Below are 15,165 nucleotides of genomic sequence, written 5' to 3' on the forward strand. Positions count from 1 at the left end.
GCCAGAGAACTTTTTACAGATTTGCAACAGTACTGCACTGTATTTTAATTCACAGGATGATGAATGCTGTACCGCACAAATATTGTATGTTTTTGTTTTTTTTTTTTTTTTTTTTACGTACCAGTACTAATCTTTAGTTTTTAATTAGCACTCTTTAAATCACTCGCTAGATTTGTTAATTTCTTTCTCTTTTTATTGTTGTATAATTCCCATTTATGTACTGTGATTTTTTTAAAATAATTTTGTTAACTGGCAACCTGAATTATGACCAATGGGGAGCATTGACAGAGCACGGGGCTCTGACAGTTATTGAAAACAGGCACATCCAGCTTTTGTCAGCTTAAACCAGGGCTGACTATCTTTATAGTTTCTTAAAATGATGATCTAAATTCACAAAGCAAAAACCACAAATCAGACAGACAGGCCCCATAGTCACTGTCACTGAAGACTGTTCGAACTACAACTGGGTGAATTAAAGTTATCGCTGTTCGTGGTGCTCTACCAGTCTTACTAAAGCTCCAATCATGCAGTTGCATGCTCGCTCCAGCTTTCCAGTCAATTTAATTTTACAGCCACTTCGTATCAATTACTGGTTATTGAATGCATTATCCTAAGAGGTCTAGCACTGCATGTGTACAGAAACTGTTATTGAGCACAGAAGAAGCACACGAATCTACTTAAATTATATTGTGAATTTACAGATTAACAAATTCATTATTAAAAATGAAAATCAATGATGCTGTTGATTATTATACCTTTACTGTGGGTCAAAATGTATGAGTTTAATGGGTGCGCCGCATTAGGCTGACCACAAGGTGTCACTATGATACTGCAGCTGTGTTCCATGCAGTGTCACGTTGGAAACGTAGACTTTCAAATGTTGACTGCAGGGCTGCAGTGTAATTGAAGAGGCCCCTTTATCAGGAACAGTGTTTACCCTGATTTAGGTAGGAGATTGAACTCCTTAGGATATTCTCCACTCCGCAATATACGTTTTTGAAGAATTTAGCACCGCTGGAGGTGGGGGGGGGGGGCATTTATTGGCTATGTTTCCTAATACCCCCACCCCTCCCCAACCTGCTTGCTAAATATTTTGGTATCCCTAAAAAGATAACTGCCCCATCTTGAAATACATGTAAACGCTCTGAAAGAATAAATTATCCCACAAGTGCTGTGGTACCCCCAAATATTTTTTTACTATAAAAAAGTACTATTGTAGTACTACAGTAATGTATAGTAATACTATAGTATTTTGCAGTAATACTGTAGGAAACCATAGTAGTACTGTAGAGTACTATCTACAAGCTAGTAACAGCATTTTATACTATTCTGTATTAGTACTATGAGACAGAATGGCTTTACTATGTTACTAGTTACAGTGGTACAGCAAAATGAAACAAATTATACACAGACACATATAAATATGTTTTACATATTTTTCTCAAAAGTGTGTCAAATATGACTGTCTAAGATGTTGTACTTTATTTAATTTTTATTTTAAAACAGGCTAGTATAGAATAGGAGAGTTGCTTGCCATGTTCTAGATGGCGATTCATCAGTAGAAATGCTTCTAGGTGTGCAACTGTTATGAGTTAACGTGTTTTATGTGTTAATGGTTATTACTTAGACGGTGTTATTTAACACACTGTAAATGTGCTTCAACAGTTATAGAGCATTGTACATCAAATTTTAAAGCGTTAAACTTTTAAGGACAAATACAAAAATATACAGTAAAACTTAATTTGCAACTGTATTTTTCATTTTAGTTATAGAACAACTGGGCGAGTCGTTGTTCCCCATTTTACCCAAAAAACGGTTCCTGCAATGGTGCCGTGCAACATTCTATGTACCTATTGCATATCCCTATTGTCACAAGTAGCGCAAATACTGTGTTTTTGTTGACCTATTTTATAGGATATACTGTATAAATATTTTATTTAGTTAGTGCCAGTATATATGTTTTGTCAGTTCATTCTTATTTTTGAAATGTTGAAAGTTGGAAAACGATTCCACTCATATAACACTTAAAATGTAAATTGTTCAACGCAACAAGCGATACTACTGCATTATATGTACAGCACATGTTGGTAATGGGAGTGTTTATTTTGTTGTAAACATAGACAGTATTCTAGGAAAGCCCCACTGTGCTTTCGATATTGATGAAATGAAACTGAAAGTATCAACTGTCTTTAGCTTGTGTAGCCTTAACTTATCAAAACAGTTCACTTGTACAATGGCTTCTAACATTGTTGCCGAGTCTGGTAAGTAAAGTTTTTGTGAAACTGTTTTTTTTTTTTTTTTTTAATTAAATGTTTATTTTATTGACACACTTGGTATAAATCACTGTGCAAAGTCATATGTCACATGGTTTAAATGGAGTGAGGAAGATATGCGCAAAGCCAATTGAGGACAGATACATACAAAAATTATCTGTTTTTTTTTAAACTACCGTAGCTAGAAAAGAACAATCATCACCCGGTGCCGGATTGCACCGTCAGATTTACATTGATTTTAGGACGAATGTAAATGCCAAATTATGTAGAGGGGCTGGATTAGACAGGTTTTACTGTGACTCGATATTGGAGCAACAGAACCCAGAACACCTCAGCATGATTGTAAAACATACAAGTAAGGGAGAGATGTTTCAAAGGGGCTGGGTCATACAGTAGATCAACACTTGTGCTCAATGAGAAACATTTAGTTGATCCCTGAAAAATGTGCTACTAGCTTATTTCGACAGATCCAAACCTATACTACAGTACAGTTGTCACAGTTGAACGATTGTATACTTTATGACTGCAATAGTCTTAGCAACAATATCAATACTACAGGTACTTTAGAAATATTAAAATAAACGTATCTTCAATGACAAACATTTGGACAAGTCTTTTTCAGCATCCCCCAAGTTGCAGTACAGTATACAATACATATATTACTGGACCCATGGTCCTCTACATTGTATGGATGAAGTATTTGTGTGACTAAGTAACTAAGTAACAAATCTTCAAGCAGAAGATGAGCAGAAGTCATCCACGTACCAGGACTGTGAGGACAGCAGTCAGAGCCTGTCAGATACGGATGATGATTCATCAGATTCAGAGAGCGACAGTGACAAAGAACAAGGAGCCGTGGCATCTTCGGGAGCCAGGGCTGTTAATCAAGAGGTAACTAGACAACATTAACCATTTTAGTATTTGCATTCAAGATTGACAGGTATATACGGTACCAGTTCAGAGTCTTCACAGCTGCTGTCTTCATTTAGATGTGTTGATTTAAGGATAGTAAGAAAAAAAGAGAAGTAATGTTCTGAGAAACAGCTGTATGAAAATCCTTAATTGGCACAAGAGAAAAAATGAAATTGTAACATCAATCGAATCTCTAACTGCGGTTTAATATGCAGTAAAATACTTATTATTTTGTAGAGCTGCTATTGTGAAATAGACTTACTTTTAATGGGTGTACTGTGTTTGTGGTGGTGTCTGAATAAGGAGTGTAGCTGAAACTGCTGGTGAGACGACTTTTGATCAGTAATTGTCTGGATACTCAATTTAATCAAAGCTGATGCATACTGCCATAGCTATAATTAAGGGTTGATTTGACGACCCCAATTAGCACTAATCTTGGACTACTTTACCCAAGTAACATTAGGTAGTCCAAGATTAGTGCTAATCTGTGTCTATTTTGTTATAACTAACAAACTAGTTCCATATATTTTCTCTGCTTTGCACATTCATTGAAAGAAAAACACATTTTGAAACATGATATCTGGCTTTACACTAGGTTTAAAAAGTATCTGTTTGCACACCATGCTTTGCACTTGCTGGGTCATTTAATCTGGAGTCAAATTATCCCCACCCCTTTACAGGATTCTTTACTATTCCCCACCCCTATTGACTGACCAAAACCTAATTTGCATGGTTATGATACAACACTAACAAACTAGTTCCATATATTGGTTCTCTGCAACGATTGCACATTCATTGAAAGGGGAAAATGCAAAACATAACTGGCAACTCTTAAAAAACAGGTGCTTTGAATGGTGCATTTGAGGGTATTCTCTGGCCAGAACATCGTATTTCATGTTTAATTTACTGACTTTTTTTGATGAAAACTAATCCACTTCTGGGAGGTTACTAGAAGTCCTCTGCTTTTGATCAACTCTGAGGATACCTGATTTTTAGTCCCTTGCAAATCATGCTTAAGTGTTGAATATTGTATAGTACCAGGTGTCTGTTTTAAAATGAAAATACATGTTTGCTATAACATGTGTTTTATTTTTTGAAAACTGCACACTTGAGCACTATGTATCTAATGGACAAGGGTAAGATAGATGGAATTATTGTGTTAGCTGCAGTTACTTTAATAACACATACAGTCATATGATTTCTATTTTTTAAATTGTTAACATAAGGCAAAATTCAATCAGTCATAACCGGTATTCATTTCTCATCTGTAATTGTTTTCATAAACATGCAATGAATATCACATGTTTGCTGCTAAGGGAAATAGACTCCTAAAGATAAGTACAAACATTGTTATTCTTTACTGATCTGGAAGTTGTTAACATAACCTACAGCCATGCAGGTACTACAATTCCGGTAAATGCAAATATGGAAAGAAGTGCAAATATCTGCATGTTTGCAAGTACCACTTCAAAGGGAGGTGCAAGAAGGGATCAAATTGTCCTCGAAGACACTCTGCTGCCTCCCAGAGTGACTCGTCATCTGATGAGGATGACAGAGGGGGAAGAAGAACAGCTACCCCGACAGGTATGACCAGCCATTATGAATGCTGGTTACAGGTTGAGAAGCTGGTGCCAAACCAAGGATACATTCTGGCTGAAATGGAATGCAATAGTGGTGATAATAAAGCTTCTCTTGCTTGGAATTCAGGACAGAGAATCCGCAATGTGAATTAATTGAGTTGCAGTTGAATAGACAATAGCGAGGATGAATTTGGCCGGAGACCTTGTCCCTAGGTGCTCAACAGCTACTCACAATGCCAGCCGGCTAGCACATGCACAAACAGTGTCATGTAGGCTCGTGCCGCAGATAGGAAGTGGCGTGTTGCCACCTCCTCCCAAGAACAAGCCACGCTGCAAGGCGGTGGCAGGAGAGGAGGCGGCCAAACAAAAAAAAATATGAATGAAAGCCCCACAGAGCCTTTTGAGCTTGGAGATGACGTGTTGATTAGTAGTCGGATTCTCCTTCCAGAAATACAACCAAGTTTCCCATTAAAATCAAAAGTAATTCTCCTAAATTGTTGTGGGAATTTTCTGTGGTGATGTGAACATACACTGAGGATAAAATTATTTGACACTGTATATCTATATATATATATTTTTTTCAATTACATGTACATTAAATTGGGAAAACAATATTTTGTTTTTTTGTAACCACATGGGGGGGGGATAATGTGGAACCTTTCTTATTGTTAGTTGGTTGCCATTCTAAAGCTACTTTACTTTTGCCTCTCTAGAAACGCATGATAAGCCTTATAAGTGGCAATTAAACAGTGGAGAGAGCTGGAGGGATATTGCAAATGACCATGTCCTAGAAGCCCAGTACTCACTGCCTGGTGTCAGAGGCATCAAAATCTACAACACAACTTATGGGTATGTTGTCTAAAGCCAGAGACGCCACTCAATGTCTTGATAATGTGGAGAAGCAATTAAAAGGCTCACTTTTTAAACTGTCAAGTACATATCTGGGAAATGCAAGACCTTATACTTACAGTGTAAACCTACCTAAAACTTAATAGACATGTGGTATTATCATAAAAAAATGATATATTGGCTGTGTAAAACAAATATATATTCAGACCACAATTTGTAATTGTGGTCACTGCAGGTGTTTTTGTGGTCACACAGGCAATTTTTTGTCCAGTTATGGTCACCTCAGACAAAAGAAAGCAATTGCATTTGATAAATAACAAGGATATTTAAGCTTTAAACTGTAGAGGGAGCAGTGCTTAAGGCTTGTCTTTCTGCAGGGCGATTGATATTGATTTTAACAAAATGAGGATCCGTAAAAAAAAAATAAGAGTGCGGCGCAAGAGTTTTGACGATTGTGGACAAGAAACTGAATGGCTGTGGTATTACCATGGAAACAATGGCTGGATTGAGTATGGACAAAAGGTAAACGGTTTACTAGTGCAATATGGAGGCATTGTGTTAAGTAAAATACATGCGACTAAGACATTTGAGTTCTGGTCTGAACAAGGTGTCAACCATTGGCCCTGTCTTGTCAGGAAAGGTCTGGAAACAAAAAAGGTTTCATGTTTATTAAATACCTGTCCTCTCAGAATACAGCAGCTAATTGATCTATAATGTATCACTTCAGGATTCCAAAGGCAGCGCTACATCTTTGAAAAGTTGTGACATTGAAAAGGAGTACCAGAAGAAACCAAAGAATTTTCTTTACAAGTTTACTGTTGGGCACACGTTGTATGAAATAAACTTTAAAGGTAAGTGTGATGCATTCAAGGTATTATACCTGAAAACAGTATTTACATACAGAGAACAAGGCATAAATGCCAGCTTGTGTAGGGTTCCCAGTATTTCAGTTACAACCGATAAAATCAGGTAAACCTGCATTGCCAAATAGAACAATGATATTGTGGAACTAAAATATAAGAACATAAGAAAGTTTACAAACGAAAGGAGGCCATTCGGCCCATCTTGCTCGTTTGGTTGTTAGTAGCTTATTGATCCCAAAATCTCATCAAGCAGCTTCTTGAAGGATCCCAGGGTGTCAGCTTCAACAACATTACTGGGGAGTTGATTCCAGACCCTCACAATTCTCTGTGTAAAAAAGTGCCTCCTATTTTCTGTTCTGAATGCCCCTTTGTCTAATCTCCATTTGTGACCCCTGGTTCTTGTTTCTTTTTTCAGGCTGAAAAAGTCCCTTGGGTCGACACTGTCAATACCTTTTAGAATTTTGAATGCTTGAATTAGGTCGCCACGTAGTCTTCTTTGTTCAAGACTGAACAGATTCAATTCTTTTAGCCTGTCTGCATATGACATGCCTTTTAAGCCCGGAATAATTCTGGTTGCTCTTCTTTGCACTCTTTCTATAGCAGCAATATCTTTTTTATAGCGAGGTGACCAGAACTGCACACAATATTCAAGATAGAGGTCTTACTAGTGCATTGTACAGTTTTAACATTACTTCCCTTGATTTAAATTCAACACTTTTCACAATGTATCCGAGCATCTTGTTAGCCTTTTTTATAGCTTCCCCACATTGTCTAGACGAAGACATTTCTGAGTCAACAAAAACTTCTAGGTCTTTTTCATAGATTCCTTCTCCAATTTCAGTATCTCCCATATGATATTTATAATGTACATTTTTATTTCCTGCGTGCAGTACCTTACACTTTTCTCTATTAAATGTCATTTGCCATGTGTCTGCCCAGTTCTGAATCTTGTCTAGATCATTTTGAATGACCTTTGCTGCTGCAACAGTGTTTGCCACTCCTCCTACTTTTGTGTCGTTTGCAAATTTAACAAGTTTGCTTACTATACCAGAATCTAAATCATTAATATCTTAGATTTTTTAAGTTACTTTTTATTTTTCTAATAAATAATGTTAAATTTAGACTTTTTTAAATATGTTGTTTTTTGTTAGAACAATCTTTTATTACTGCAGTTTGTAAATTGTAACTTTCAACACAGCATAAAAACTGTTTTTCACATTCCAATAATATACAGTAATTATACCACTTTAGTGCCATCAGTGGGATCTTATTAGAAAAATAAAAAGTAACTTAAAAAATCAAAGATATTTAATCTAATAAAATATATAATATATTTGTTAAGTCCTATTTTTACAATTTCTGTTCTATTTATACAGAAATGCAACAGATCAATCTAGAATCAAACCATAAAAGGAGAGTAGTTCGCCGTCCAAAATTTACAGCTCTGCATGTGAAAACAGGAAAAACAAAGTAAGTACTTACTTCAATGCCTGAAGTAAACCCACAATGTCTCTATCATCTCAGTAATATGAAAAGCTTCATCTCTGTCACCTCAAAAATATGTAAAGCTTCAGGTTTATATATCACTGAAAGTGACAGGATTTGAATTATGCATTTTATCATGCTTTAAGTTCACTATGAACCATCACTTTAATGATCTTCATGGATTCTGCTACACCAGGAATGTCAATAACACCTAGTTATTTAATACTCAGTGGCCAAGTTCAACCTTTAGCACTGAAAATTGGTTTTTAGCAAAATACAGAGTGCATGTTGATCCATTCATAAGTATTTTTTATTTATTGTTCAATGATGAGTTTGTCAAATCAGAATATAAATTGTATGAATTACTATTTTTCCTAAATTAGAACAGTATTTATGTTTTAGCTAAAATAACATAACCGTGTAACCCACAGTGCTGTTTTTTATTCATATTATTGTTCTATTTTTTCCCAATGCAGCCCTACTTCCCAACAGCAACACGTTTCTCCCAGGGGTACAAAGCCAGTGTGGCAGTTTGAGGGAGATAGTGGAAAGTGGTACGAATTCAAATACAGGGTAAGTGTTGGTTTTATTCAATAAAACAAGCTGACAAACTAGGAACAATTTCTGTGTAAACTCTTGGTTCTATAAGGGTGTAGTTGGTAAATGCCAATAGTTCTTATTTTAGCTACATTCTGCTCTGTAGAGAGTGGTGCTGGAGAATAAGCTTGTGCTTTACAGGAAGACTTATTGTACATGACTCATCACTGTTACCTGAAGGGGCCTGAATCCAGGAAACTTAAATGACTGAAACGGGCCTGATCCAGGGGCACGCCTGGAATATTTCATAGCTGCATCATGACCACCCATTCCACCCCAAAGCAGGGTTCCCGTGGCAACAAATAAAGAAGACAGAACCCTGAAATAATTATTATTACTTATTATTAGTAGTATTTAGTCATTTAGCAAACGGTTTTATCCAGAGGCTTGTGGGGTGAACTATGCATCACAACTGCTGCTGCAGAGTCACTTACAATAGGAACTCGGTTTTACATCTCATCCAACAGGATTAACCAGAAGCTTAATTCTCAGTTTGGGTATTTAAAACCTTTTATCTTCCTGTAATGAAGTCCATATCAATATCCCCAGGTTAGTAACGCAATTATGTTTTGGCAGGAGGTGCTAATTTATCACTGCAATTTATCAGTAGCTAATTACAAATCACTGCAAGCTAGTTGAAATCAACTTCATGAGCATTAAGGCTATGTGAGTAAATCACAGAAAATGAAAGCAAATTGGAAGCTTGATCAACCTGTTTCATGTTTGTGTGCATCAACAGGTGATAAGGAGAACATTTACTTTCACAAACCAAATTATCTTCATACACTACAGTAACATGTACAAAACATTCCACCAAAACCAGTTTTATTTTAAAATTATCTCACAAAGGTCAAATAGACCACACAAGATCCTAATTGTATGCTACATGTTCTGTTCCCTCCCCACCCCACAGTTTGCTACTGACACAGAATCATCAGTCTCAAGCAAAGAAATAGAAGCAAAATACCAAGCAAACCCCGAGGGCTCCATGACATTCAAGGCTGGCAAATACCAGTACATGCTGAATTTCTCAGGTAACAACCGACACACAAGATATTGTTCACAGTGCTATGCAGTATTTCCCACATCACTGTTCAGTAAGCTTAAATAGTTACTGTTTTTTCTTTTAACTCAGATATGACTCAAACCAATCTTGCTTCGAAAAAGATACGCAGAATACAGCGGACAATGATTTAATGGAAGACAAACGCTATGATCAAGACGTATCCCAAGACCTTGCTGCCTTAAAATTGATACCTTCCTGTATATATGGTGCGATTTACTGTATACTCTATATAACAAGCAGTTTGCATTTAATTCCATGGAGGTAAGTTTGGTTGTGTTTTGGTTGCCATAACTACAGATGTCCTACAAAGTAATCTGTCCCCAAAAAATCATTGAAATGCCTTAAATGACCTCTCTGTAAACAATTTAATCAAATAATATTGAAATTTCATCCAGTGAGAAAGTCACTCAACCAAATTCCACATTGTTTCCTGGACAAATGTACAAACAACCAAAATAGAAATTGACAGACAAAGAGGGTATGGTTACTTGAAAACGTGTGTACATATTTTCCTCAAATACTGAAATGCAACATGAACATATACAGAAAGTAGGGTAGCAACAAGATTGTATTTTCTGAAATGTGGGTCGATCCTCATCTTGTTTAAAGGGTTTCAACATTCATATCAATGCATAACCTGGTTCCAATGAACCGCAATCACAAAAGCAATCATTAAATATGAAATTGTTCTAAAAAGTTACTCCTATTTATGTCAAATGTTAAGTGCAGTAGCATAACTATTACCTCCTATGTATGAACTTGAAATGAAATTATTGCACTGCCAAACTCATAACTTGGGTGATAGCGAACCAATTATATGTGTGTGTGTGTGTGTGTGTGTGTGTGCTGGGATAATATCTGAATAATCAAACTAATATTTCTTGACATGTATTTGGATGCAAAAATGAGATGTTCTTATCTGCTACAAATGACAAAAAATATCTTGCACTTATGTGGAATGTAATGTACAAGAACCCAAACCAAAGAGTTTTGTCCCCCTTCTTTACAATGCCATTTCCACGTTTGTTTTATTTGAAGTGTTTAAAGTTAAATTTCAGTTTTAATTTGCTTGTTCAGCTACAAAAAGGCACAAGTAAACCTCATGTTGTTACTTTTGTCTTATATATATATATATATATATATATATATATATATATATATATATATATATATACGGAACATAAGATTGGACATCTATGTTGATACCCATGTACTTGTTATGATGATAAGAGGTGGCTCAGTTCAAAGTGATGTTTATTCACAAGAATTAAAAAAACAAACATTTTGTTCATATTCACAAAGCCTTTACTGCAGTACTTTGTAGCATTTTTTGTAAAAGCAAAAATAAATAAATAAATAACATATGAACAACATATGAATCCAAATTAACATGTATTTATACTAAAGTAATATAAAAATGACTACAGAAGATTTAGAAGTGAGTAGTTTTTCGAGATTTACGATTATACTGTATTTATACAGTATATGTTGTTTTTTTCTGACTTTATGTGAACGAAAAGACACACATTTGCCCGTTTTCCCATTGGAAATAGTGATATTTTGAAATATCACTGTCCTGGTCACAAAAGCAAAGTTTGTGGGGAATAATAGCCATTTTCTATACTTTTGAGGCATAAGCAATTAGGAAATAATACTTACTACCCAGGAACAAAAATTGTGTTACATAGTGTTATCCTACTAAAAAAAGAAAACAAAATGTTTTCGTGAATGTCTTTTAAGATTATAATGAACATAAAATCCTCTATGATCCAACATTTATTTGAAGTGAATTAACTTTGGCTTTGACTGGGCTAGGGACACTAACTTACCACTGCAGTCAACCGGCAGATTCTTGCCAATTGTATCATCCCTATTGTGTCAGCAACATGATTTGCAATGTTAAACCTTTATACTGCACTGAAATTCTATCTGAAATTCTATTAACCTAAATTCTTTAAATGCCTTACCTTTAAATTAATTTCTGTATACTTTGAAAATAAACTGTAACATTGACCTGTCTTTGGTGCATGCATGTAATTCGGATATGAGTGTGTTGAATTTTACTCTTGAAAATATTCACACTGTTTACATAATCATTCCCATGCTGGCAACATGGAATTAACTTCACTTCAGGAAGAGGTAGTGTACCAGGCAATAACTTTTTAAATTTTCTAAAGCTATAGCAGAACACTTGAAAAGCCTTATATAAAATAAAATGTTTTCTTTCTTTCTCTCTGCCATCATTTAGCTTGTATTTCCAATTCTTGTATTTGTCATTCTTCCTTCCTGTTTTTAAGACACAAAATAATCAGGGACAGGGGAGGTATTGAAGTGTAGAGAATTTGAAAGAGATGCATCTGAGACAATGAGACCCGATCAGTGACTGAGTATGAGAAGAGTGTGGCAAAATAAACAGATAACTCCACTGGAGAGCACATTTCATAAAATCCACATCATAAAACCACTTTAAACAACTTCACTAATCGTCATATTAATTCTCCCCACGACAAAACCCCATGAAACCTGTGTTACAGACTCTAGTTATTAAATGCATGGTTTAAAGTTTTTTTTTTTTTTTTTTTTTTTTTTTTTTTTATAACCGTGTGACAGTATTTAAGAGATGACCGGAGCCATCTTAAGCAAAAAAATTGTATTAAAATAACAATTTATTAGTAGGAATTAAACAGTACAAGAGGATGTTCAGCACATACAGACTGTAGCCATTACTTTCATCAATACTTTGTAGGAACCTATCGTCATGTGAAGCAACAACTCCAGTTTTCTTTTTATCCCCCGCTGGGGATGTAGTGTCACACCTTTCTGCATATACCTGGAGAACTGATTATCCAACTGTCATGAAACTGGGTAGTAACTTTATTTATTGAGGTTATGACATTGTGGGGATATATGGGGGTGTCACATTTATATTTGTGCACTTATACAGCATCAGGAGAACTATTTATACAATTGTCATGAAACCTGCTCCTATAGCTTCTGCTTTTCTATTGCTTTACCACAACCTCTTCTTAGGGATCCAGTCATTTTGGTTTATTAATGCAAACAAATAAACAAGCAAGACCGTTCTCCCTTAGATTCCCTCCCATACTTTCACACTATTGAACATTGATATTACTTCTTAAAAGGAGTACAGTATATGCAAGCCTAGATCCACATGGTAAAGGTACTATAATTATACATATTGACCATTCTGAAATAGACGGAAAGCAAACTGGTGGAAATTTAAATTATCCATCACTTTGGTCTTTGGAAAATAGACACAGATTCTTAGATCATTATATATGCCGCCAAAAAGAAATTGTCTGAATAACTAATGAACCAAACTAGTGGATAGATTCCCATTGTGTTTTCTGCAGCTTTAGAAAATACAAAATCGGTGGGAAAAACAGGAGGTGCAGAAAAGAACAGTCGAAATAATGGAATGAAGCACTATCCTCCAGAGGATCTCTTTTGAAAATAACCCCCTACATGTTTAAATGTGACAATTTAACCAAAAACTTTTTGAATCATGTTTTTCTTAGTGCAGTAAAGCAATGCTCTTAGGCATAAGCATACTGTAATAAAGATTACAAAAACAAAGTGACTATATAGAAAAGCAATCTCTATTTCAACAAGTTCTATGATGTAAAAAAATAGCAGTTTCCACCACGACATGAATTACCCTTGGAAAATTCCTATTTAAAAAAATGGCTCAAAAATGGGAATAGATATAAAATTACATGCGTTTAAACAATCCTTTTAAATCGGTGTGGTTGAAATGGTCAGTATTCCATCTGTACCTGTTCCTAAGTATATATAATTACAGTGACAATGGTGTGTTTTGGATGAAATCATGAGGTTTTATCACATAGACTGTACTTGGTCTAGGGCTATAGTATTTTACGATAAAGAGAGGATCACAGATGAGTTTTATTCTAGCGAAGGAGTCGGTTATTTACACTATATTGTGTTGTGCTTTGTTGGATAATAGGATTTGAAATCCCCATAAAAGTGAATTGAAGAGATACCATTTTTCATGTAATTAAATATATTTGCACCAGGCGCAAGATAATCGCACCGCCTGCATGAGTAACTGGGTTTGGTAAATGAAGACTATAGGGAAATGACTTTAGTAGGGTTGTATGGATATCAGGTGTACACTGACCGATGTTACTGTGTGATACATTATTATGGCAGTGACACAATCAAATCAAGTGGGACTGTAATGCCAAATCAAAAACAAATAAGAATCTAATTAAACTTCTTTCCACACTGCTCTGTCTGGGATTTTCAGATTAAGTTCTATATATTCCAAATGCTAATAAAAGCTCTGTGTTCAAGGAAGTAGCAAATGCTGGTCAAAGGACACTAAAAGGTTGGTTTTTATATGGAAAGATACAGTGTCAGGCTCTGTGTTGCTTCCACCACAGCAACTCACACAACATTAACTGAAGAACTCAAAGACTGCTTTATATCAAGCTACCGATTTGTAATGGCTTTCTCAGGACATGGGGAGTTCAAACTGATTGAATGTACTTTCTTTAATTGATGACCCAACAGCTACAGGTATTTATAAGTTGAAGTCTGCTAAACAACATAATAGTAGTAATGGCATTATTTAACTGCAAGATAGCTTGGCAATATTTAGAGCATAGTTAAAAATATTGAGGCTGTTATGTATGGTTTAAGACAGCAAAGGGGTTTCTTGTTCATAGATAGATCATCTGCCCAAAGCAGGAGTTTATAGGCTAGTAAGCATTTTGTTTTGCCTCTATGGAATGGAATGAGCCTACACTGTATTATAAAAGTATGTGTGAATGTACTGTACAGTACATGAATATGGCAGCTGGAATTGTGAAATGTCTGACGTTTGCCTTGGATCCTCATGGCATTGAAGTTAATACAAATCATACTGCACGGAATATAAAAACAAGGAGCAGTTTAGAGATTTTAGACTTTTATTGTTCTGTGTATTTACATTGTAAGATTCAAATGTGACCTATGCCTGTGTACTGGAGGTTATGAACTGGCAGCTTCTCACAAAGCATGCGAGCATCTTAACCACTATATATATATAGTCCTTATATAAAATACGTTTTCTAACCTCACATCTCAACGATGAGTCAGAATGCGTAACAACACTGTATTAGACACACTGCCCATTACACCTGCACAGTTAAAATCCAGAAAAAATGTCTGGGTCTTCTGCTCTTCGAAACTGTGCTTTAACATAACTTAAAAATGAATAACAAGGACCTGAATTGTTATACTGTTCGTGCCAGCATGTAACTCCTACCCTAGGTCCCAGCAGCAAAAATCTTCTGTTAATTATAATAACAAAATCAATTTAAACGAATGCACACACACTGAGGAAGATAGCATACCTGGCCATCTACTTTGCTAGTACATATTCCGGTTGAATCTGTATTATATAAATTAAGACCAGGGTGTAACTAGCAACACAAAGTTCATAACCATAAGCATAGCCAGATTTTCAATGAAACCATTTCCTAGCGCAACACGTCATGCCAACAACTGAAAGT

The 15,165-nt window shown here is 35.5% G+C and overlaps 1 protein-coding gene across 1 annotated transcript; it reads left to right on the forward strand.

The window, feature by feature from the left end:
- Window positions 1-2,165: 2,165 nt before the first annotated feature.
- LOC121318434 (protein mono-ADP-ribosyltransferase PARP12-like) lies at window positions 2,166-10,696 on the forward strand. Its single transcript, XM_041255103.1, has 10 exons — window positions 2,166-2,261; window positions 3,013-3,164; window positions 4,577-4,769; window positions 5,479-5,614; window positions 5,992-6,136; window positions 6,342-6,465; window positions 7,854-7,947; window positions 8,439-8,535; window positions 9,473-9,593; window positions 9,695-10,696. Exons 1-10 carry the CDS (start codon window positions 2,234-2,236, stop codon window positions 9,754-9,756), a joined length of 1,152 nt encoding a protein of 383 aa, XP_041111037.1. The 5' UTR covers window positions 2,166-2,233; the 3' UTR covers window positions 9,757-10,696.
- Window positions 10,697-15,165: the final 4,469 nt, after the last annotated feature.

Source organism: Polyodon spathula, chromosome 7 (assembly GCF_017654505.1).
Source record: "Polyodon spathula isolate WHYD16114869_AA chromosome 7, ASM1765450v1, whole genome shotgun sequence".
NCBI classification, from domain to species: domain Eukaryota; kingdom Metazoa; phylum Chordata; class Actinopteri; order Acipenseriformes; family Polyodontidae; genus Polyodon; species Polyodon spathula.

What these genes read in the sequence shown, in the direction of transcription:
- LOC121318434 (XM_041255103.1), top strand. Translation starts at nt 2,234, where the DNA reads ATGGCTTCTAACATTGTTGCCGAGTCTG. An exon ending in TAACATTGTTGCCGAGTCTG is followed by an intron (nt 2,262 to 3,012) that starts GTAAGTAAAGTT and finishes ATCTTCAAGCAG; the next exon opens with AAGATGAGCAGAAGTCATCC. An exon ending in GGATTGAGTATGGACAAAAG is followed by an intron (nt 6,137 to 6,341) that starts GTAAACGGTTTA and finishes GTATCACTTCAG; the next exon opens with GATTCCAAAGGCAGCGCTAC.